At 40.1% G+C, this 22,507-nt stretch overlaps 1 protein-coding gene across 1 annotated transcript in view; it reads left to right on the forward strand.

Moving 5' to 3' along the window:
* Positions 1-2,123: 2,123 nt before the first annotated feature.
* The window catches only part of ZNF839 (zinc finger protein 839), a 31,744-nt gene continuing 11,360 nt past the window's right edge, over positions 2,124-22,507 (forward strand). The window contains 6 exon segments of the mRNA XM_036749687.1: positions 2,124-2,211; positions 2,313-2,884; positions 11,174-12,061; positions 13,865-14,095; positions 18,117-18,209; positions 21,594-21,743. Of these exon segments, the coding sequence (XP_036605582.1) occupies positions 2,124-2,211; positions 2,313-2,884; positions 11,174-12,061; positions 13,865-14,095; positions 18,117-18,209; positions 21,594-21,743 (2,022 nt within the window).

A 22,507-nucleotide genomic window follows, 5' to 3' on the forward strand; every position in this document is an offset into this window, starting at 1 on the left:
GGGGCTTGTGGGCTCTGCCACCACTGGGACAGCAGCCCTAGTCAAAGGGGATCTCAACTACAAGGCCTTAAGTGCACAGGTAAACACTGACCTCTCCCACATAGAGCAGTCCATCTCAGTCCTAGAAAAACAAGTGGACTTGTTGGCAGAGGTGGCCCTCCAGAACCGCAGAGGCCTTGACCTTCTTTTTCTCAAGCAGGGAGGCCTACGTGTGGCCCTGGGAGAGGTTTGTTGTTTCTGTGCTAACAACTCTGGGGTGGTGAGGGAAAGTCTGAGGTTGGTACGCCAAAATATTGCCAATAGACAAAGGGAGCTTGAAAACTCTGAGAACTGGCATCAGTCCCTGTTCCGTAGATCCCCTTGGCTCACCACCCTGGTGACGACCCTGGCTGGCCCCCTCCTCCTCTTCATTATAGCTCTGGTTGTGGGCCCCTGCCTCATTAATCGTTTTCTGCAATTTGTCAAGGCCCGCATAAACTCTGTTAAACTGCTGTTGATTAGGGATCTCCATTACAGATTTGCAAATCCCAGTCCCCCTGATTCTTGTGACAGATCCCCTGAGAATGTGTCAAAGAACTGACACACCTTGAAAAAAAAAGTGAGGAATGTTATGCCCTGCCTCCCCATTTCAGTTTCTCCACCTTGCCCCAGCTCATCCCACTGTTTTTACTCCCATCTCCCCGGACCCCCACTGGTTGTGTCCCCATCTCCACGGAAATCTAATTGTGTTCTTTCCCTTTAAATATTCTTTCTCTTCCCTTGCTCACTGCTGTTCGATTTGAGTAATTGCTCCGAACAGTGGCGCGCTTCAATAAATCCACATCTAAATTTATATCCGGGTCTCGCTCGCTTTTTTTAGGCACAACACTGTCAATATTGTTTGAAGAGTTGTGAATGACTAAGCTATTCTGAGTAAGATGATGATTCAAATCACCCATGAAGGACTTTATGAATGAAAATGCTATCCACCTCCAGAGAAAGAAGTGATATAAGGCAGTGTGTGCTGTATGGTCACACACACGCGCGCACACACACACACACACACACACACACACACACACATCTCTCTCTCTCTCTCTCTCTCTCTCTCTCTCTCTCTCTATATATATATATATATATATATATATCTAAAATGTTGGCCTTCTCGAATGCTGAGTTGGGAGAGAGGGAAGGAGAAAACTTGGAACTCAGAATGTAACAAAAAAAAGCAAGAATAAATCAGTGAATTGAACATGCAACTTAAAACGTAAAGAAGCAATGAACTGAAGAAAAGATAAGCGTAAAAAAAAAAAACCAAAACCCCACTGAATTGTTAAATAAAACAATAGCTAGCAGTAATATAGGACTTTAAGGTTTGCAAAGCACTATAAATCATTTGATTTCATCTGACAGATTAAGATAAAAGCTGTTTTTAAATCTAATAAAACATATAAATCAAGAAAGAGGAAAACCAAATTGCAAATATACTAGTCTGACTGAACCATAAAGCAGGTGGGAAAGGTAATGTGTAAGAACGGTGGAAAGGTAAGAAGACGTAGGATAATGGAGAACTTTAAAGTCTGCAATGCTCCTAGGGATGCAAGGGAAGCACTCCAGTCCAGGGAGGAGGTCATGGCCACTCTTCAGGAAAACCGCTTTGGCCGTAACGCGCGGTGTGGATCGTAGGAAAGGAGACCAACTAGAAATCACCGTAACGGTCCAGAGAGAGGGGAGGGCGCCTTGACCGAAGCTGGCGTCTGGGGGACCGATGCTGAATTTCCATCCTGTCCTGGTTCCGTCCCTCATTCATTCAACAAACGCTGAGACTCTGCTGCGTTAGGGCTTCCCGGCGGGCGGCTGATAAGACGACAGATGAGTGCTTTCCAACGAAGCGGTAAAGGATAACGAGAAGAGCCAGCCCTTAGAAAGCGCTTTCACGTTTGTAAAACACTTAACACTTAGACTTGCAACCTCCCCTTTCCCGCCCCCCTCCCCCCACACCTGTTCCCAGTTTACTGAGGGAGACAAGGGGTCACATGTGCAGTGACTGTCTGAGGTCGAATTTGAACTCAGACCTTCCTGACTCCAGGTTTAGCCCTCTATCAGAAATCAAGGTCCAGGAGCAGGATTGAGAAATCGGCAGGATGGAAGCGATTCAAACTTATGTTTTCGGACTCCGAATCTACTCTTCCGGGATTTGGGTTGGTGCTCAAGGCAAGGAGGAACAAACGCGTAAACGTACAAATCAGAGCAGGGGCCTCTGAGGTCCGGCCATCTCCACAATTATCTCCTCGGCGAAGAAAGTCGTCTTTAGAGGCATCTTGTCCTTGGAGGAACCCGTAGCCCCAAACTCTCTCCCCCTCCCCCCATGATGCCCAACGAAGTCGCCGTCCAATGGCTTCGGGCGCCTGGAGATGTCGTCACTTCCGCCGCGCTCGTGCCGTTCCCGGGTTTTGAGCTCCGGCTCCTGCTCCCGCCGCGCCTTCCTGGCTGAGCTATGGCCGAGGCGGAGGCCGAGGAGAACGGCGAGGAGGGAGACGCCTTCCGAGAGCTCTCGACTCCAGCTCTGGGCCGGACCGCGGTCTGCGTCCCACCGGCAGGGAGTCCGGCGGCGGCCCCGGCCCCGGCCCCGTGGGAGGAGGTCGAGCCGCCGCAGCCCGCCTCGTTCTCTCCCGCGGCTCCCCTCGCGCCCGAAGACCTCCAGCGGGTTCTGGAGCAAGTGAGGAAAGCGCCGCCGCCGCCGCCCCCCCGGCCCCCAGCGACTGCGGGCCTCGGGCCGCCCGGGAGCCGCGGCTTCAGCGTCGTGCACGATGCGGCCCGGCGTCTGCAGGACGCGGCCCAACAGGTGGCCCAGCACTGGGGTCCCGACCCCCCGCCGCCGCCGCCTCGGCTCCTGCAGCCCAAGGTGAGACGTCGCCCCCCTCCCCGGCCCGCGGCGGTGATGCCTAACGGTTTTCCGGGGTTTGTGAACAGTGGGGTCTTTAGAATCGGAAGGGGTTGTAGAGACGGTGGGAACATTCCTTCCTAACCCCTCATTTTGCATGTAGGGACAACCAGGCGCAGATAGAAGTGATTCACTCAGGTCACACAGGCAAGGAGATGAAGAAAGAGAAAATGTCTATTAAGGGAACAAGCATCGATTAGGCGTGTAACCTGTTGCGGCGCCAGACGCTGCTGAGCGCCTTAGATATCTCATTTGATTCTCACAACAACCCAAGGAGGAAGGTGTTACTGTGGTTTTCACTTTACAGTTGAGAACCGAGGCATACAAAGGTTAAATGACTTGCTCAGGGCCAAATAAGCTAGTAGGTGTCTGTCTTCCTAGTGGGTGCCAAGCACTGTGGGCTAGCAGAGCTGGGTCTAGACCTTCGTACTCAAGTCCGCTTAACATGTTTCAGTCACAGAGTCTGAGCTGGGAGGAACTTCAGAAGTGATATAGTCCAACTTATTTGCTCTACAACATTTCTGATGAATAGTCCTCATCTTCTTTGGTAGAGAACTTTTTGTCTACCAATAAAAATTCCCAATTTTTTTGCAGCTATAATTTTTAAAAATTTATTCTTTATTGTTTAGTATTTTTAGTTTTCAACATCGATTTTCACAAGATTTTGAGTTACAAATTTTCTCCCCATTTCTACCCTCCCCCCACCCCAAGATGGTATATATTCTGATTGTCCCTGCCGCTATAATTTTTAGTCTAATATGCTTTCTTAAACATCTAGCCGAAATATATTAAACTCAGCAAACATTTATTGTTAACTTGCAGTATGTAGAGCATTGGTCCTGAGGCTTTCCAAAGTTTAGGTAAGATTGGGTCCCTACCGTCGTGGACCTCAGTAGCAGGTAACAAGCAAATACAGAGAGCCTGGAAACATTAGAGTCTGTCAAGAAAAGGCAGTATTCCATTTGTCTGGAACTTATAGTACTTAGAGGGTAATATTGTAAGAAAAAGTCTGGAAAAATAGGGTGGTCAGGTTGTGGAGGGCCTTGATTTCCAGACTAGGGAGTTTGATCTTTAGGCTGTAAGTGGTTGGGATGTTTAAAGAATAAAAGTTTGATGTGCAGGACTAATTTTCCTTTTGTGTAGTTCTGCTCACAAAACTCTTTTGCTCCAAAGTTTTCCTTGGCTTCCCATTGCCTACAGATGGAAGGTTTAGCTCCTTAGAATGGTAATATGTGTTGTAGGCTGAACTCAGGCCTTCTTGAGGCCAGTATATACATTATACCAAAATGCCTCTTCTATGATAATTAAATTCATGGAAGCTCATGAGATTACAGGGAGAGTGCGACTGAGAGAGATGAGGGGAGGGAGGAAGGGAGACAAAAGAGGGGAAAGAGAAGAGAGAGAGGAAGAAAAAGAAGGCCCAGGACAAAATCTTCGGGAACACCCACAGGGGGCTGTGATCTGAATGAGTCAGAAAAGACTGAGAAGTTGTCAGACAGCTAGGAAGAGAACTGGAGAAACTGGAGAGATTTAGCTTAATGAAAGCCAGAGAGAAAGGAGTATCTTTGAAAAGAGGACAGTCATCATTGTCAAAGGCAGCAGATAGGTCAAGAAGGATACAGACTGAAAAAAGACCATCAAATTTGGCAATTAAAAGATTGTTGGTAACCTTGGAGAGCAATTTTATTTCAGTGAGGTCAGAAGCCGGATTGCAAAAAGTTGAGGACTGAGAAATGAGAAGTGGAGGCAATGAGTCCAGCTAGCTTTTTTAAGGCCTTTGGCTGAGAAAAAGAGGAGAGATACAGAATAATAGCTGGAGGTGATGCAAATGTCTGGTGAAGGTTTTTTTTTTTTTTTTTAAGAATGTGGGAAACTTGGGCATGTTTGAAGGCAGTAAGGTTGGAACCAGTGGATAGGGAGAGGTTGAGAATCATATAGAAAAGGGGATAAATGAGAATGAAATCTGGAAAGGACAACTAGAGGGGTTGACCTTAGCAAGGAGATGGGTCAACTTTTTGTCAGAGACTGGGGGTGGGGGGACAGGGGACAGGGAATGGGGGATGGATGGAGGAGAGTAGGAGATGATTTCAGGGTGTTTTGAGATGAAGGGGAAGCTCACATTTTCTCAGTAAAGTAACAGCCAAGATCTTCAGCTAAGAATGAGGGTCGGGGAGGAAGTTTGGGAAGCTTGAAGAAGGAAGAGAAGGTTTATAACAGTTTGTGTGGGATGTGAGATAGGCGTTCAGTTGTGGGGGAATAAAAGGATTGCCTTGCTGATGTAAGATATTAAGATTTGATAGCTTGAATTTGTGATGGATCTAGTTTGCATGGTTGTGAGACTTCTTCCGGTTTTGTTCAGTGGCATGTGAGTAAAAACAGATTCAGGTAGTGAGAGTAAACTAGAGCTGAGGTTTAGCAAGAGAAGAGGGTTGGGATAGGACCAAGAAGGCAGAGGATTCAAGAGCTGTGTAGAGTTTGAATTGGCCACCTACTAAGTTGATGTTGGAGAGGGAGGAAAGTGAAGTCACAGCAGATGTAATAGCCCATACTGAAAGATCATTGGTTTCCTGAGTATGGAGAAGAGATTTGAGATGGGGAGGCATAGGGAGAGGTAGAATGATGGATTATAGTTACATGTGTGTCAGTTTCTAATTAAGGACATGTGGTTAGTTGTGAGGTCTAGTGATAACAATGCTTACTGCTCAGGTGGAATTGAAGAAGTAGGATATGGGATTTAAGAAGTTGAAATGGGAAGTTGAATTTGGGGTGTACCTTTTTAAATATTCAGGTTGCTTAGATAATGGTAGGAGTTGGAGAGGAAAGGAAAATACTGAGCCAGATGCTGAACTTCTTGAGAAAGGGAGAACAACCAGGGGTTGTATTACAAGGTAGATTGGGTGGAAAATTTTGATTGAGGGGACTTCAGAGTTAGAAAACTTGCCAAGGGATGAGGTAAGGGGAGAATCAGGAAGTGCCTTTGGGGAGTAATGAGTATTTCCTATTTCCGCTCTCCTTCCAGGACAGGTATATCATAGGTTTGAGAAAAAGTGCAACCTGTATTAGGGAAGAAATCGAGGAATATAGATAGGAGGATGTAATTTTTTCTAGAAAGCCTTGCTTGACTCTTCAAGTATGAAGGAATCTGACACCTTTGAACTATCATGAATGCTTGCTATCTCTCTTCTCAAACTTTTATCTAGAATCATGCTTTCAGAAATGAAAAAGATCATTTTTAAAAAATTTAAAAAATCATTTTTAAAAATTACTTTTTTTACTTTTTTTAATGATACCTTTTATTTTTGCATGATTGAAATTTTCCCATGTCTTTTTCCCTCCCCCTTCCTATAATTTTTTTATACCAAATTTTTTTTTAGAAAGAAGACAGAAAAGAAAAAAAACAATTCTGCAAAATCAATCAATACATTGAAAAAATTTGACATTATTTGCAATTCCACATCCATGGACCATTCCCACCTCTTCTTTTTGGGGCCATACCTGCTCTTTATAACTCTTCAGCATTCACTTCTAATTGTTTTATTGGTGGCGTTTTTTTTTCCTTCCATTTTTGGCCGTTAATTTTCTGGGTAACTTTAACCATTTTATTAATAACACCAGCATTTTAATAAAAGGATGGTCATTTGGCCATCTCTCTCTTAGACTAAAGGCAGGCCATGGGCCCACTGGAAGAGGGGTGTTCCTGAGGGTGGTAATCAACTCTGATTGGTTAACAAGTAATGAGAGAATGAATATTACAATGAGCTCATGAACTCTTCATTATGTCATTTATTTTATTGTCCCAGCCTTGGGCAGTCTGTTCAAAGAATTTATCTCCACCCAAACCTGAAGAAAAACAATGGCTTCCCACTTGGGTGGGATCTAGATAGAGAAGATTAGCTCAACCTTCTGAGACTGAGATCTTGAAATGAGGATAAAAGAAAAAGGGGGAAACCTGAATTTCCCCAAATCGTTGGTTGTTAATAATCATTTCTCTCAATTTTCATTGTAGTCTTTATATATAGCTCTGCCTGCTTCACTTATTCTTGTCTTTCCTGGCTTCTCTGTATTCATCATATTCACTTCCCATTACGATTCCCATACGTTACATTCTTACACTACAAGTTGTTTCATCATTCTCCAATCATTAGGTACCAACGTTGTTTCCAGCTCTTTGCTACCACAAAAAGTGCTGCTAAAAATGTTGTGGTATACTGTATATGGAGCTTTTTAAAAAAAATTTATGAACAGGTCATCTGTTTCAACTTCAGTCTGAAAAGAATTCCTCCTGTAACAGTCCATGAAAAGTAATGTCTAACCCTGTTTGAAGACTTTCAGTAATGGGAAATCCAATAGTACTTATGTTTACCATAGTGTATTTGATGTTCAGAGAGTACTAGTACCTCTGTTGTGAGGGCTTACTGAGCCCTTTTCAGGGTTAGTCATCCACCTTGAGTGTCCAGCTGTCACCCAATTCTCTCCTGTGGCTCCCAAGAAGCTGTAGCATGCTCAATGGCCACACCCTGCTTAACTATCTGGCGAACCAGGTTGGGTTTCACACCCTACTGAGTTAGAGGGATGTCTTTACCAAGCATGTGAAGACCTCTCCCTGGCAGAATGGGTAGATGAGAGCAATTTGTCCTGATGGCCATGAAGGTGGATGAAGCAGGTGCAGTGGGGAGTTTAGAGCTTGGTTAGATATTGAAGACTCAAAGGTCATCCATTGCATCTTGGACCATCACCAGTTGTCTTGACTTTTGTCTTGCCACTGGACATTGGTGACTCTGGAAGAGAGAGTGATTCTGAAGATTTTGTGCCACTCTGCCTCTTTTAAATCCAGTTTGGGAGTCGAGACATCACCCCATGATGTCCTTGGTCCTTCATTTCTGAAGGATGAACAGCAACATGTCTTACCACTGCCCTTAGATTGTAAACTCCTTGAGATTGGTGACCTCTTATTCTTCAATGTATTCCCATAGTGCTTAGTGTAGTGCCTTGCACATGGGGGGTTAAATAAATATTTGTGGCAGAACAAGGACTGGAACCCAAGTCCACAGCTTTTTCTGTTCATTAAAGGGGTCTAACACTGACCTAGAAGTAGTTGAAACATGGAGAATGTTGTATAAAATAGTTTAGATCACTGGTGTCAAACTGAAGTAGAGATGGGGGCCACTAATTCATACATAAGGATCCTTGTGAACCAGATACTCAGTTATGAAATGTAATATTATCACTATTTTATTGTATTTTTATTTATTTTGTTAAATATTTTCCAATTACGTTTTAATCTGATTGGAGGGCACTTAATGTCTTGGGCCCAGCATGTTTGACACTTTTGGTTTAGATAAAAGTGGGTCCTGGCCAGCATGGAGCTTATGCTTTATAAAATACAAATACCTGTAATATATAATATTACACAAGACTTTTGAAGAGTTGAAAAAACAGTGCTATTCGATGTATGTGTATGGGAAAAGATTAACAACAGGAGGATCAGGGAAGGCTTGTAAGAGGTGGCTTTTTAGTTGGGCTTTTAAGGATGGGTGGGAATTTCAGTAGGGTGAGAAGGTGGAGGGAAGACAGTCCAGGTTCATTATATAAGCTAAGACCCAGAAGTGGGAAAGTGTAGGTTACATTTATGAGTACTGTTTTGCTGTAGTGTAAGAGTGTGGTGGGGAATAATGTCAGCTCAGAGTGGAAGAGTACAGTAGTGTCAGATCATGAAGAGCTGTGGGGCAAAGGGATCTGAACATTGAATAAAGTTAGTAATATGGAGCTACTGAGGTTTTGAACAGAGGAGTGAAAAGATTAAATCTATGTTTAAAGAAGATCATTTGTTAGGGAATAATTTGGAAAGAGAGGAGTTACAAATATTACACTTGAGATACATCATAATACAGCTAGTTATGCTACTTTAGCACCTACAGAAATGGGGACTTGTCGTACATTGTAATCATTTATTTCTGATACTCCCTCCATACCAGAGGTTTCACATGTTTTTTTTAAAGCTAGTGTAGCAAGTTGCATCTATACTTGGGAAATTTTAGGCGTATTTTTCAGGCTTTCAGTATGATTTGTCATTATTGTGCCAAAATGACATGTTCATTAATGAGCTAGGTAAGTGTGATCTTGCCTCTACTTGTATTAGAATAGTTGGTGAACAAAGTTATTGGTTGCTTTGAAAAATTTGATGTGTTTCTTTTTGTGAGTAACATTCTGTCTGGAGCCAAAGCACCAAAGGTATTGTAATCCATTTTTGCTTATGTATATACCATGAAATGACTTGTATTAATTTCTGTTTATGTTATTGTTGCTGTGTGGCAACAAAACATGGAGTATGACAGTTCCTGAAGAACTGAAAATGAAAATCACACTGGAGGGCAGTGTAGACTACATGGTAGGAGTGCTTGGGCTGCAACATATAATCAATATGGAACTTCAAAGAAGAATAGGAGTAAAAGATATTAGGGAAATGTATAAAAGATATCAGGGAAGAAAAGACAGGCTAGGTTGGTCATGTGGTGAAGACAAAAGATGACAGGTAAACAGTCAGGGGGCTCCTTCAGTTTCCTGGAGGTGTCAGGAAAAAAAGCAAAGATGGAGATTCAGCACATTGGGTGGCCTCCTCTCTAGTGAACTAAGGAAAAGACATAGCCAAGAGTTGCATAGGACTGGCAAAGCATGGATGGTTTGGGATCTGTATTGTTGGAGGAAGCATCCTTACCATTAAATCACAGATCCGTTTGAGTATGTCTCAATAAACATTGTTTCTCCTCTCTCAAAGTTTTAAAATTGTTACTGGTTTATGTGACAGTATACATTATAGTTCTGGCATAAACGATTAGTTTAATATTTGAATATAGCCAAATTATACACATCATTTCCCTTCCAAAAAAGTAGCGTCATATGTTGGTACTCCAGTGCTGGTTAAAGAAATCATGGTCCACCACAAATTAATGTTATCTGAGTTCATCTGGTTGGATACTTGTGCTAGATTGGGCCTGACTCAAGCTAGTCCCTAGGAACCCTAAAGGTTCTTTACCAAAACAAAATGTGATAATCTTAAGTCATTCAATAGTTAACAAAAAATTTTTTTACTTAGCCTTAGCTAGAAGATACTCTAGGAGGATAAACTTTGAGGACACCTTTGTCTGAGGAAAGTTCCCTTGCCTCAGTTATCCATTGTGACTCTCCAGCCTAGCCTCTGACTGCTCCTGGAGCTCCTCCTGGCTTTTAATAAGGAAATGATGTAAACAACCTGAGCCTTTAATTCCCTGAGTCAACCAAGGCTTTTTTTTTTTAAAGTTTATTTTTGTTTTGCAAGCATCAAAGAACCAAATAAATGTGAGCTATTATTATAAGCTAGCATTTTCAGAGAAGGTGGTGAAGGGCCTAGAGATCATGCTATATGAGGATTTATTGGAACTGGAGCTGTTTAGTTTAAGGGTATTGTAACTGTGTTCAAGTACTTGAAAGATTGTTGTATGGAATAGACTTGTTCTGCTTTTTCCCATGAGTCAGAATTAGGAGTAATTGGCAAAAGTTACAGAGAGGCTGATTTCAGGTTGATAAAAAGGAAAAAAAACCCACCTCACTTCTCACCTGGACTATTGCTATAAGCATCCAAATTGGACTTCTGGTTTCTAGTCTCTCTCCTCCCCAAAGCATCCTCTGTACTGCTGCCAAGGAAGTCTTCAGCACAAGTCTGATTTCATCATTCATCTGCTCAAGAAACTTTATTTGTCCTATGGATAAAATAGAAACCCTCAGCTTGTCAGTTAAAAACCTTCACAATTAGACTGTATTGCATATTAGTCCCTATCATGTGCTTTAAAACTAGACTGTTGTTCCTATATTTGAAACTTCATCTTTTACCCACTGTGCTTTTGCTGTTGCTCATTCCTGAAATGTCTTACTATCTGTGGGACTCTCCAGCAAGTCATTTAGTCTTTTTGAGTTCAGTTTCTTCATATAAAAATAAAGAGGTTGGACCAAATGGATCAATAAGTTCCTTTCCTATATCCTATTTCCTATATCATTTGAACAAAATAGATATGAACTTTAAACTTAGGTGGACTTTAAAATCTACATAGAAGAGACATAAGTTATACTGTCTTTACAATGTTTATTTAGAAGTGACATGGTTATGGTCTTAATGTTGAATGTTGGACTCAAGCTCAGTAGAGCTGTGCTGTAGCAGTTTAGAAAAGAACGTAACTTTATATTTATACCTTTTTTAAAAAATTTTCTGTGTTTAAGGAACTAGAAGCCATTCGTGTCAAGGTACAATCCGGAGAAAGGCCAATGCCACCTCTTGCAGCAGTCCGGCCCAAAACGGTAACTTTGAGTCAGCCATTCAACGGGAATACAGATTTGTTAGGATTAAGTGTCGTTAATCCTTCGATTATTCGGATACAGCCTCTCATGAGAACTGAACAACAAGATTTGGCAAATACTTCACCTCCACCTCCTCTTCAGCTTCTTGTGCAGAGACCACTGCCCCCTCTTGGACCAGTGTCTGTGGAGAAGTTTATGACACATAAAATGCTGAATGGACAAAGGGCTACATTTGTTCCTTTGTCTACCTCTAACACTTCAACGATTACATCATCAGCAGTTATGTCCAATTCAGCAGATTTACTTATGTCCACCCCTGGGGGTGAATGCACTGAGAAATTCAAAAAATCTTTAAAAGTGAAAACCCGATCAGGGCGAATTTCACGGCCACCAAAATATAAAGCTAAAGATTACAGGTTCATCAAAACTGAGGATTTAGCCGATGGGCACCAGTCAGATTCTGATGACTACTCAGAACTTAATGTGGAAGAAGAAGATGACAAGAAGGGGAAAGATACATTATTTAATTCTTCAAGTGGTTACCTGAAGCCTAAAACTTTTAAATGTCAGACTTGTGAAAAGTCATATATAGGACAAGGAGGACTAGCACGACATTATAAGCTTAATCCAGGTCATGGGCAACTGGAACCTAAAATAATGATATCTGATAAGACATATGGAAATGGAGAAGCAGGGGATAGCACTGTGAATATAAAGGCTCCTGAGCCATCCATCCCAACTGCTTTAAATAGTGAAAGTACACTAGCTCCATCCATGGCAGGGCCAGATTCAGCATGGAATGGGCAACAGGTAACACTCCTTTTTTTCTTGAATTTCCTGTCTCCCATTTCTATCTATGTCACTGACTTTAAACTGGAAACTCTTCTTGAGATTTATGAATAATTATTCTTGTATACTGTAAATGTTAAATTGTGGCCTAAAGTCTCCTCCCATTTTTTTTTACCCCTGAGCTCCCCAGTCAGTAAGAGCCTGGAATGTATCAGTTTATATACTGAGACTTTAGCTGCTAGATGACCTTTAAAAGGGCAGTTTATATAGCTCACTTTGTCTAAACATACACACATAAGTCTGTTGTCATCCTTTTCTTTAAGTAGATCGGTTTAACAAATATTTAGGCCATCATAAATTGCTATGTTGCAATCTAGCCATCATAAATTGCTGTAATCTACTTCGTGATAAACCCCATGTCTTTTTTCCAAGTAAGCAGATATCAAATTCTGACCGACTGTATTTTGAAGAGAAAAGCCATTCTCTTCTGGAACTATGAGGACAACAGATTTATGACTTGCATCATTCCTAGCTGATAGGGAAGCATGGGGTCTAGGTTTGGAGAAACCTTTTGGATAAATTAAGAACTACTTAATTAAGTAAGATACTTAAATTAAGAACCACTCTTCGATCCAGTGGCACTGGCCTTCTTGTTCCATGGACAAGAGACTCCCATTTCTCAGCTCTGGGCACTTTCTCTGGCTGTGCCCCATGACGGGAATAATGTCCCTCCTTCATTTCACCTACTGACCTCCCTGGCTTCTTTTTAGTCCCAAGTAAAATCCCATCTTTTGCTCGGAGACTTCCTTAGCCTCCCTTGATTCTAGTGCTTTCCCTGTATTGATTATTTCTGTTTTGTCCTGTGTCTAGCTTGATTTCTATATATTTGTGTTGTCTTTCTCATTAGATTGTAAGCTCCTTGAGGGCAGGAACTGTCTTTTACCTTTTTTTGTATCTTTGGCATTTAGAACAGTACCTGGCACACAGTAGGCTCTTAATAAATTGTTATTGTTGATTCATTATTATTCTTGGTATCTTATCTTCTGTCTGTTTTCATGAGTAATATTTATTCATTATTTTGGAATTTTATTTTTACATTTCTTTAATTGTCCTAGGAAGTGATAATCTTTGAGGTTGTTTTTTGTAATCCTTTATTTTGTTTAGATCTGGAAGAGGCCTTAGAAATTAGATAGTCCAACCTTAATTTTACATGAGGAACTTAACCCATAGGGGTTGAGTGACTGAGAGCAAGTAGCAAAGCCAGGAATGTTGAAGAGTTGGGACTATTTTCTTATCTCTCATTTCTGCTATAATTTCTGAGTTTGAACTTCTGTGCCTGGCATTTGAGAAATTTCACAGTCTGACCCTACTCTGTTTGCCTCATGTTACTTGCCTGCTTTATCATTACCTTTTCCCTACACCCAACTGCATGCAAACTGGAGTGCATGTTCTTCCTCTTCCTCTCCCCTCATGCCTGTGCTCATCTGCCTCTGACTTTTGTCATGCTGTACATTATGCCTAGAAAACCTTCCCTACTAAAATGCCATCTGTTCTTGAAAACGTTTTCTGATTCTCTCCTTCCCTTGATGGTAATATGCTGCCCCCTCTGCATCTTCATATCGCACATATCTAATGTACTTATAATATAGGTGTTTGTGTATTTCTCTTATCCTTCTAGAACATAAACTCCATGAGGGCAAGGATTGTGCTTTATCTACACTTGTATCTCTTCCAGAGCACATAGTTTGAATGTTTCCTAGTAGAAGGGTGTAAAGTATGATTTGTGGCTTTTTATTTTTTTATTTTGGGGGAATACTGATATAGAGCTGTGATTCTGAAGAAGCTGGGACATTATTGAAGTCAGAAGAAAAAAATGGAATTTGCTTGGCATGTTGGGGATCCAGGAGGACCAGAGGATCGAAAAGAAGTAGACGGTTAAGGGCGTCTGTAAAGTCAAGTTGTTCAAACAAACCCAGCAAATCAGTTCAACTTACGTCATGCACAGGTGTAGCAGCAGAACAAAATGTAGTGAGGAATAAAGCAAGGCTCAAAGAGGTATGTCATTCATGGAACCTCATATCATTTCATAAACATTTATGTTTCGTTGGATTCATTTTGGGGAAATTTTACTGAAGGCCTGTTTGGCCTTAGGTCATTTTAGTTGGTATTATTTGTAACAATTGAACTATGAAATTTATTTTGGAAATTTGAGCATTATAGTAAAATCAAGCAAAATGATGTCAGAAATATTTGATTATGTATGTGGTGTGATATATATATATATATATATATATATGTAAGCATATATATATATATATATATAAGCAAAATGATGTCAGAAATATTTGATTATGTATGTGGTGTGATATATATATATATATATATATATATATATATATATAAAAACATGTGTGTCAGTTTATTAGACCCTTATTGAAAAAGCTCACTGTTCTGGTATAATAAAGTACTATATCAGGATTTCATTTCTTTGAGAATGTATTAAAACTGCCTTCTGCTACAACTAACTCTAGTCTAACTGCATGGAAAATTGAGCTGTAAAGTGGTGTTGTCTGGAAATTCAATACAACATAGATAATGTTGATTTGTGGTTTTCTAAGTCATTATGTATTTGAAAGCCAGCCTGAGATGTGGCTCTGCTATTTTTCTGAGTTCCTGGCTTACTATGGGCAGATTCCTTTACCTCTTTGAACTTCAGCTTCCTGTTTTGTAAGATGCAGGTAATAATGGTTGTCTTACCTAACTTATGAAAATCAAATTTTTAAAAATCAATGTAGATAAATACTTCTTAAACTATAAAGTATCATACAAATGTAAATGAATAATTCTGTTATAGTAGTTAATAATAGAATTCCTTAAAATAGAGGTATGATACAATGAGTGAGAACTCCAGATAACTATTATGAAGAATAGCACTAGCCACCATATTGGGTTTAATTATTAAACTCACTGTTAATTCTGCTTAAAAATACAAGTGGAAGAAGTGGATTAGATGGGATATTACTTTTTTTGCTTTGTTTTGATTTTAGACAGAAACTAATATTAGTGACATAAAGTTCTGAATACAAATTCAGGTGAATTGCCTTTAATCATGAACACTCATTATCTTCCCTACCTTGTTTCCTCCAAAACTTAATTACTCACACGGTTGAGGAAATTACTCATATAGTTAAGTAGAAGGCTAAGGGCAACCATAAAGTCACATTCAGGCAAACACAGCAATTCATTTTGACCTACTTCATGCACAGCTGTAGCAGCAGAACAAAAGGTAGTGAGGAATAAATGCAAGGCCCAAAGAGATATGTCAAGAGGTATGTTAAAACCCATGTTATAACAGATAAGCAGTTATAGGCTATGAACTGGCAGTTCTTAAAAGAAGAAAAACAAATTGCCAATAAAGACATAAAGTGTTCAGCTTCTCTTATTAAATAAATGTAAATTAAAACAACATTGAGGCAGAAATGTCTGTTTAAAAACAGGCACACTATTAACAGAACTATAAATCAGATCCAGCCTTTTAGAAAACTATATGGAATCATACATAGTAATTATAGTATTGTGTATGCCCTATGACTCAGTAGCACTAGGACTTTGTAACCACAGAACCTCAACAGGAGGACATCTGAAGTAAAATGGGGTGCAGATTGGGATAATAGCACTCCCTAACTCAAGTTACTTCAGGTATTTTTAGTGCCTACTGGTACCAGAAGTGGTTCCACTACTTCTATTACAGATCAGATATTTCCTAAATAAAACTTCTTTGCTTAGGTCATAATTTGTAATAAGGTACAGACTACTTATGTCCTCTTTGCATCTTTCCATTGACCTTTGAATCAGCCACAGCTTTGATTCTTTGAAGATTTTGATGCTCTAAGATCTGTGACCATAGAACATCACAGGGAGAAATTTTGAGTTAGAAAGATGTGGTTTTTGGCTGGGATGCAACTTGGCACTGTTAAAAGCATTGAACAATTTTCCAAATTCAGTATACAAGCTTTTCTTGTTAAATTTTGGAGCCAACTTGTCATCTTAGATACTTAGACTGCTAACTCAATGGGCTAGTTGCCCAACTGCTTGTAATAGGGCAACAGGCATCTTTCATCCATTTAATTTTTATAGGATGGAATACTAGTGGATTTCATTGAGGAAGTTCTGTAAAGTTATGGGTTTTATGCAGTCAACATAATTTCATCTGCAAACAGGACCATCTACAATTCACTTTATAAGTTTTTTTAGTATGATCTTCATTTCCCAGTATACCTAATCTTTCCTGCCTTCTACCCAGAGAACCAGCTAACTCACACATCAGTTGAGTCTGACATGGTATACAGGAATTTATATTCTTAGTCTCATACTTCTACAAAGAAGAGGTAGAAGAACACTCTCATCTCTTCTTTGGGGTTACATTGGTTATAATTACAAGGCATTTAGTTTTTACTTTTTTCCGCCATTGTTGTAGTTATGTGTATACTGTTTTCCTGTTCTCGTTATCCTACTTTGCATCAGTTCACATAATTTTCTCTGTTTCTCTGTGTTCTCCATATTCATTGCTCCTTACAGTGCAGTAAATGTATCAGTTTAGTCATACCCTTATTGATTGGAATCTACTTTGTTTTTAGGTCTTTGCTACTACAAAAAAAGTATACAGATGATATATTAGCATATTAGTGTTCACAAAACTACTCATACACAGTACTTCATTTGATCCTCACAACAACTCTTTGAGTTAGGAACTGTTCTTACCCCAGTTTGCTCCCCATTTTAATTCAGATGTCCTCCTGCTGAGGGTCTGGAATATCACAGTCTCTGAAGAATCAAAGTTGTGGGTGACCTAAAAGTCTATGGAGAGATGCATGGTGACTATGAGTAGGTAGTATTTTCTTATTAATGGTGACCTACGAACAAGAAATATCATTTAGGATGTGTTCTATCTGACAAGGAAGTGGGCTGAGTTTGTAGTGAGAGTGCTATAGTGATACCTATGCATTGTTAAAAGACTTAGAGGTAAGCCCCCCAGTATGTGAGGTAGATATTTTATTGAGCATTTTTGGAATAATGTGGATAAGATTCACAAGGATGAGAAGTCATAACTAATGTAACCTGTGCCTGTGGAGGGAATTTATACCAATGAGACCATAGATTTGTCAAAAGTATTACTGCCTTGGAAATAGGAAAAAAGGAGAGGAATCCTCTAATAGATTAGATTATCTTCTTGGAGAAATCTATGAAATAACATAGACAAGAGTTGCACAAGATGAGAAGATTGGGCTAGGGTATTATCTGTACTACTAGAGCAAAGCCTCACATTCTAGCTTTTTCTCTTTTTCAATAAGCTAGTAGTTGACTTCTCTTTTTTAAAAAGGATGGTGAAAAATTTGAAAACTTAATGTCATATAAGGAATAATTGAAAGAATGGTAATAAGCCCAAAGAAGAAGACATAGAATGGCTGTCTTTAGATATTTAATGACTGTTATGTTTAAGAAGGGATAGATTTCCAGTCAGAGATAGAAGCAACAGGAAGACACATTTTGCTTATATTTAAGAAAGACATTTCCAATAACTAGAACCATTCATAAAAGAAATATGTTACCTTGTATTATGAATACTGAGTAGAGCCCTAAAATATGCAAAGCAGTTTGCATACATCATCCCATTTTTCACAACAACCCTATGAGGTAAGTACTACTAGTATTATGGGCCCCCCCCCCCATTGTATAGATGAGGAAATTAAAGTTTAAAAAAGTTGCGATGCACCTGATCACACTACTAAGAGGTGAGATAGAGAATTTGAAACCTGAGTTATCTTGACTCCAAGCCCATACTCTTACACATCATTATGTTGCTTCCTCAGTGGAGGCACAGAAGCAGATAGCAGTGTCAAGAGGATAGTATCTTTCTGATACCTAGAAGGGATGTCTTGGATAGGAAGTTGGACTAGATTCTCTTTGAGATTCCTTTTAAGAATATGTAAAAGAAGGGAAATTTACTATTGGCTTGTTGGATATGTAGAAGCACATGCATAGCTTTCAAAAGTTGCTAAATAGCGTGTTTTGGTAGTTGCTCCAGCAGTGTGACCAGGAAGATTTAATGGAACTGGCTCTGCCACGTCTAAGCAAGCTTGTAACTGTCTATGAATTTCTTCTCATGAAGGTGAGCATTCTCATTGTATACAAAATATACTGTTTTCGATGATGGTACTAAATAATTTAGAAAGTTCTATTTTATTTTCATTTAAAATGAACTAAGATGTTTAGAATTTTCTGTGCAGTAGATTTCTGCAAATATATATCAGATCTGTATTTGACACATGTTAGAAGGTATCTGGTTGTCTGTATTTATTGTTGACTGCAGTGAATAGCGTCTGAATGGTATAATAGGTAGAGTGCTGGATTTGGAGTTGGGAGGAGATGGGTTCAAATCCCACCCCAAAGACTTCTAGCTCTGTGACCCAGGGCAGCAATCAGTCATGAAGCATTTATTAAGCACTTATTTGGCCAGGCACTATGCCAAGCACTGAGAGTACAAGAAAGGCAAAACTGAAAACTAAACAAAAAACCAAAACCCAAAACTGGCCCATGGAGTCCTAGTGGGAGAGACAACATGTAAGTATTGATTTACACACAAGATAGGTATAGAAGATGTGCAAGTAATCTGAAAGGGGAAGGCATTAGCAGGTGATGGGAATAGATGGATTAGAAAGAAAGTCTGCTTCAGGAGATGGGATATGAGCTGAGTCTTGAAGGGAGCCAGGGAAACTGAGTGGCGGTAGATTATTCCAGGCATGAGAAATATTAATTTGAAGGCACAGGGCCTAGAAATTGTGTCATGTATGAGGAACTGTAAGTAGGCCAGCGTGGCTAAATCACAGATGTGTGCAGTGGAATAAAGTGTAAGAATGTTGGAAAAGTAGGAAAGAGGCCAGGTTATGAATAACTTTAAATGCCAAACAGGATTTTATATTTGATCCTGGAGGTAACAGGGACACTAGAGGTCATTGAACTAGGGGCATGACATGGTCATACCTATATTTTAGATAAATTACCTTGGCAGCTGAATAGAGGATGGATTGGGGTAGGGAGAGACTTGAGGAAGGGCGAATAATTAGAAGGCACTAGTCCAGTCAAGGGGTAAGGAAGATCAGAACTAGGATGGTGGCTGTGTGAGTGGAGAGAAAGGGAAGTTTACTGAAGAAGTGAAGGTAGAAGAGACAAGATTTGTCAGTGGGTTGGATATTTAGGATGAATGAAGTGTCAAGAGTGACACCAAATTTTTGAGCCTGGGTGACTAGGATGATTTTAGGAAAGTCTGGAAGGGGAGCAGCTTTGGGGTGGGCTGGGGCAGGGGTTGTTGTTGGAGTTGGAACAGGAAGGATACGGAATTTTGTTCTGGAGAATTCAGTTTGAGATGAGACAATAATTGAATCCATGGGAGCTGATGAGATTGCTCACCAAGTGAAATAGTACAGCGGGAGAAGAGAATGTCATAACAGATCCCTGTGGAAACACTGGTGGGTGAGTGGGCATGAGTAGAACGAAGATCCAGCAAAGACTGAGAAGAAGCAGTCGGGAACTGGGAGAGAATAGTGTTACAGAAACCTAGAAAGAGGACAGTGTCAAGGAGAAGAGGGTACTTGACAGAGTCAGAGACCACAGAAAGGTCAAAAGGCATGAGCATTGAGAAAAGGCCATTTGATATGGCAGTTAAGAGATTGTTCTTTTTTTTTCCAGTTCCAAATGCTGTCTCTTCTACCTTCTACTCCTTCCTTCACTCACTGAGAAGGCAAGAATTATAATATCCATTATAGATATGAAGTAATGCAAAACATTTCCACATGAGCCATTTTCCAGGAAAATAATAACTACCACCAACCCCCCCCCCCAATAAAAACCCAAGAAAAAGAAAAAATATGCTTCAGTATGCACTATGAGCCCTTCAGAGCCCTTTATGGAGGTAGATAGCATTTTTTATCTGTCATGAGACCTTTGGAATTATGGTGGATCATTGTATTGTCAAAGTTGTTAGTAATTTTAGAGAGAGCAGTTTTGGCTGAATGATGATTTGGGAGCCAGACTGTAGAAATTAAGAAGAGAGAGAGGAAAGGCATTGGAGGCACTTGTTGTAGACAGCCTTCTCAAGAAGTTTAGCCACAAAAGGTAGGAGAGATCTGGCAAGGATAGCTTGGGTGTTTTTAAGGATGGAGGCAACATGGGCATGTTTGTAGGCAGTAGGGAAGCAGCCAGCGACAGATGCTGCAGAGAGATCAAGGAGGATTAAGCTTCAGGAAAGGCCATTAAACTTAGTAGTGAAGAAAGAGGGAAGTGTCAGTTGAATGATAAGATGTGAGTGCAGATTGTAGAGGGTTTAAAAGGAAGTGAGAGGAAAGGGGCTGGCATCTGGAAGGCCTGAGTTCAAATGTGGTCTCAGACTCCTGTTAGCCGTGTGACCCTGGGCAACTCACTTAAGCTGTCTGCCCCAGTTTTCTCATCTGTAAAATGGAGATAATAATTGTACCTACCTCTCAGGGTTGTTGTTAGGATCAGACAAGATAATTATAAAGTGCTTAGCACAGTGCCTGGCACATAGTCAGCGCTCTATAAATATTAGTTATTATTACTAAATGTAGATGGCATTCTTAAGGAGTTTAGCCTTGAAGGGGAGGGGAGATAAAAGATGGTAGCAAGAGGCAATCATTGTATCAAGGGAGGGCTCTTTAGACATAGAGGAGATAAGGGTGTAATTGTAGGTAGTAGGGAAGGAACCTAGTAGATAGATATTAGAGATAATAGAATGGGGATGATTATGGGGGTAATTTAGGATAGTGGGAGCAAGTGTACAGGTAGATTGCTTTCCCTTGCAAAAAAGAAGGGCTGTTTTTTCATTTGAGATCAGATTCACTTCACCTCTCTGGGCCTCATTTCCTCATCTATAAAATGAGGAGGTTGGACCAAGTGATCTTCATGGTCCCTTGCAGCTCTAAATCAATGACATTGTAATAGACATTTTTTCATCCTTTTGTGTCCATTTGAACCCATGCAGAAACAGTACAGCTGTGACATTGTGCTTCTGCCATTGACTGGCACTTTACTCTTTTCCTCTGTTCTCAAAGTGACTCGTTATTTCCTTCTCCAGTGGATTAATGCAAACTGAGGTTAAGTGACTTGTTCAGGGTCACACAACTAGTTAAGTGTCTGTTAAGAGACTGTGTTTTGAACTCAGGTCTTCCTTACTCCAGACCCAGCTGCACCCTGGAGTCTCTGTTTGCTGAGCCCTCTTTTTGACAGAGAATTGCTGGGGGACTGTAAATGGAATGAAGCACATGTCTGATATTTCCAATGAGTTGGTTTGGTTTGCTTAAATATACTTCTTTGGTACGAGGAAAAGTTCTTTGGATGAGGGGAGGGGGCATTTAGGACTTTATTGGAAAGTAACAGGAATGTTAAAAGTATCGGTATACCATTTATTTTAATAAGAATTATTGCTTGTATTTCAAATATTATTGCCTCATCTATTAGATTTTTTTCTTCTTCACTAAAGGTTGAAAAGAATCACCCAACAAAGCCTTTTTTCCCAGATGTATATAAGGAATTTGAAGAGTTGCATAAGATGGTTAAAAAAATGTGTCAAGATTACTTCAGTAACTCTGTTCCAAGTTCTGAGCAAGCCCTGGAAATAAAAAATAATGAGGTAATGGGAATAGGAAAGGGGAGTTTGTGTATTAAAGTTATTTTTAAAATGTCCTTTTACAGATGAACGTAGGCAGCAGTGTATTTCTATATTTAACATCTTACCAACTTTTTTGTAGTTAGCTTTTGGAATAACATATCTTTATTTTGGCTAAATTCTATCCAGAATTCAGGACCTTTCATCATCTGATGTTAGCTTTTCAGACTTATTTCCTTACTGTTCTGCATTCACTACATTCTGGCCACATTTTGCCTAATGAACATGATCTAGGCTTTATTGTGTCTCTGCTTTTGTGCATACCATTCCCTATGACTTCTCTTCTCCTATTCATCAGTCAGTAAGCATTTATTATCCATTTTTTAAAGTCCAGCGTTAATGCCACTTCCTCCATGATTGCTGGTCTACACGTGTTAGCATTCAGCTTCCTCCTTCAATCTCATGACACTTGGTTGTAATTCTGGAACAGTGGCATTAGTGTCGTTCTTCTCCTGCTGTACCATAAGACTAGAGGAAGCACAGATCATGTAAGCTCTGCATCTCCCTCACTGCTGACCATAATGGGTCTCATTGTTTCAGTTTAACTGAATTGGTGATTAGACTCGTATGTTGTCTCCCTTGGCTGTGCATTTGCATACATACTAGTGTTTATCATTAAACTTTATTGAACTAGAAAGCAAGATAAACTGATATGTTCTTTACCTGCATTATTTTAAACGTCTGTGGAGAGCATCTAATGGTAGATTTGTTAAATATCTCCTTAAAAT

The sequence above is a fragment of the Trichosurus vulpecula genome, chromosome 3 (genome assembly GCF_011100635.1).
Source record: "Trichosurus vulpecula isolate mTriVul1 chromosome 3, mTriVul1.pri, whole genome shotgun sequence".
In the NCBI taxonomy this organism is placed as follows: Eukaryota; Metazoa; Chordata; class Mammalia; order Diprotodontia; family Phalangeridae; genus Trichosurus; species Trichosurus vulpecula.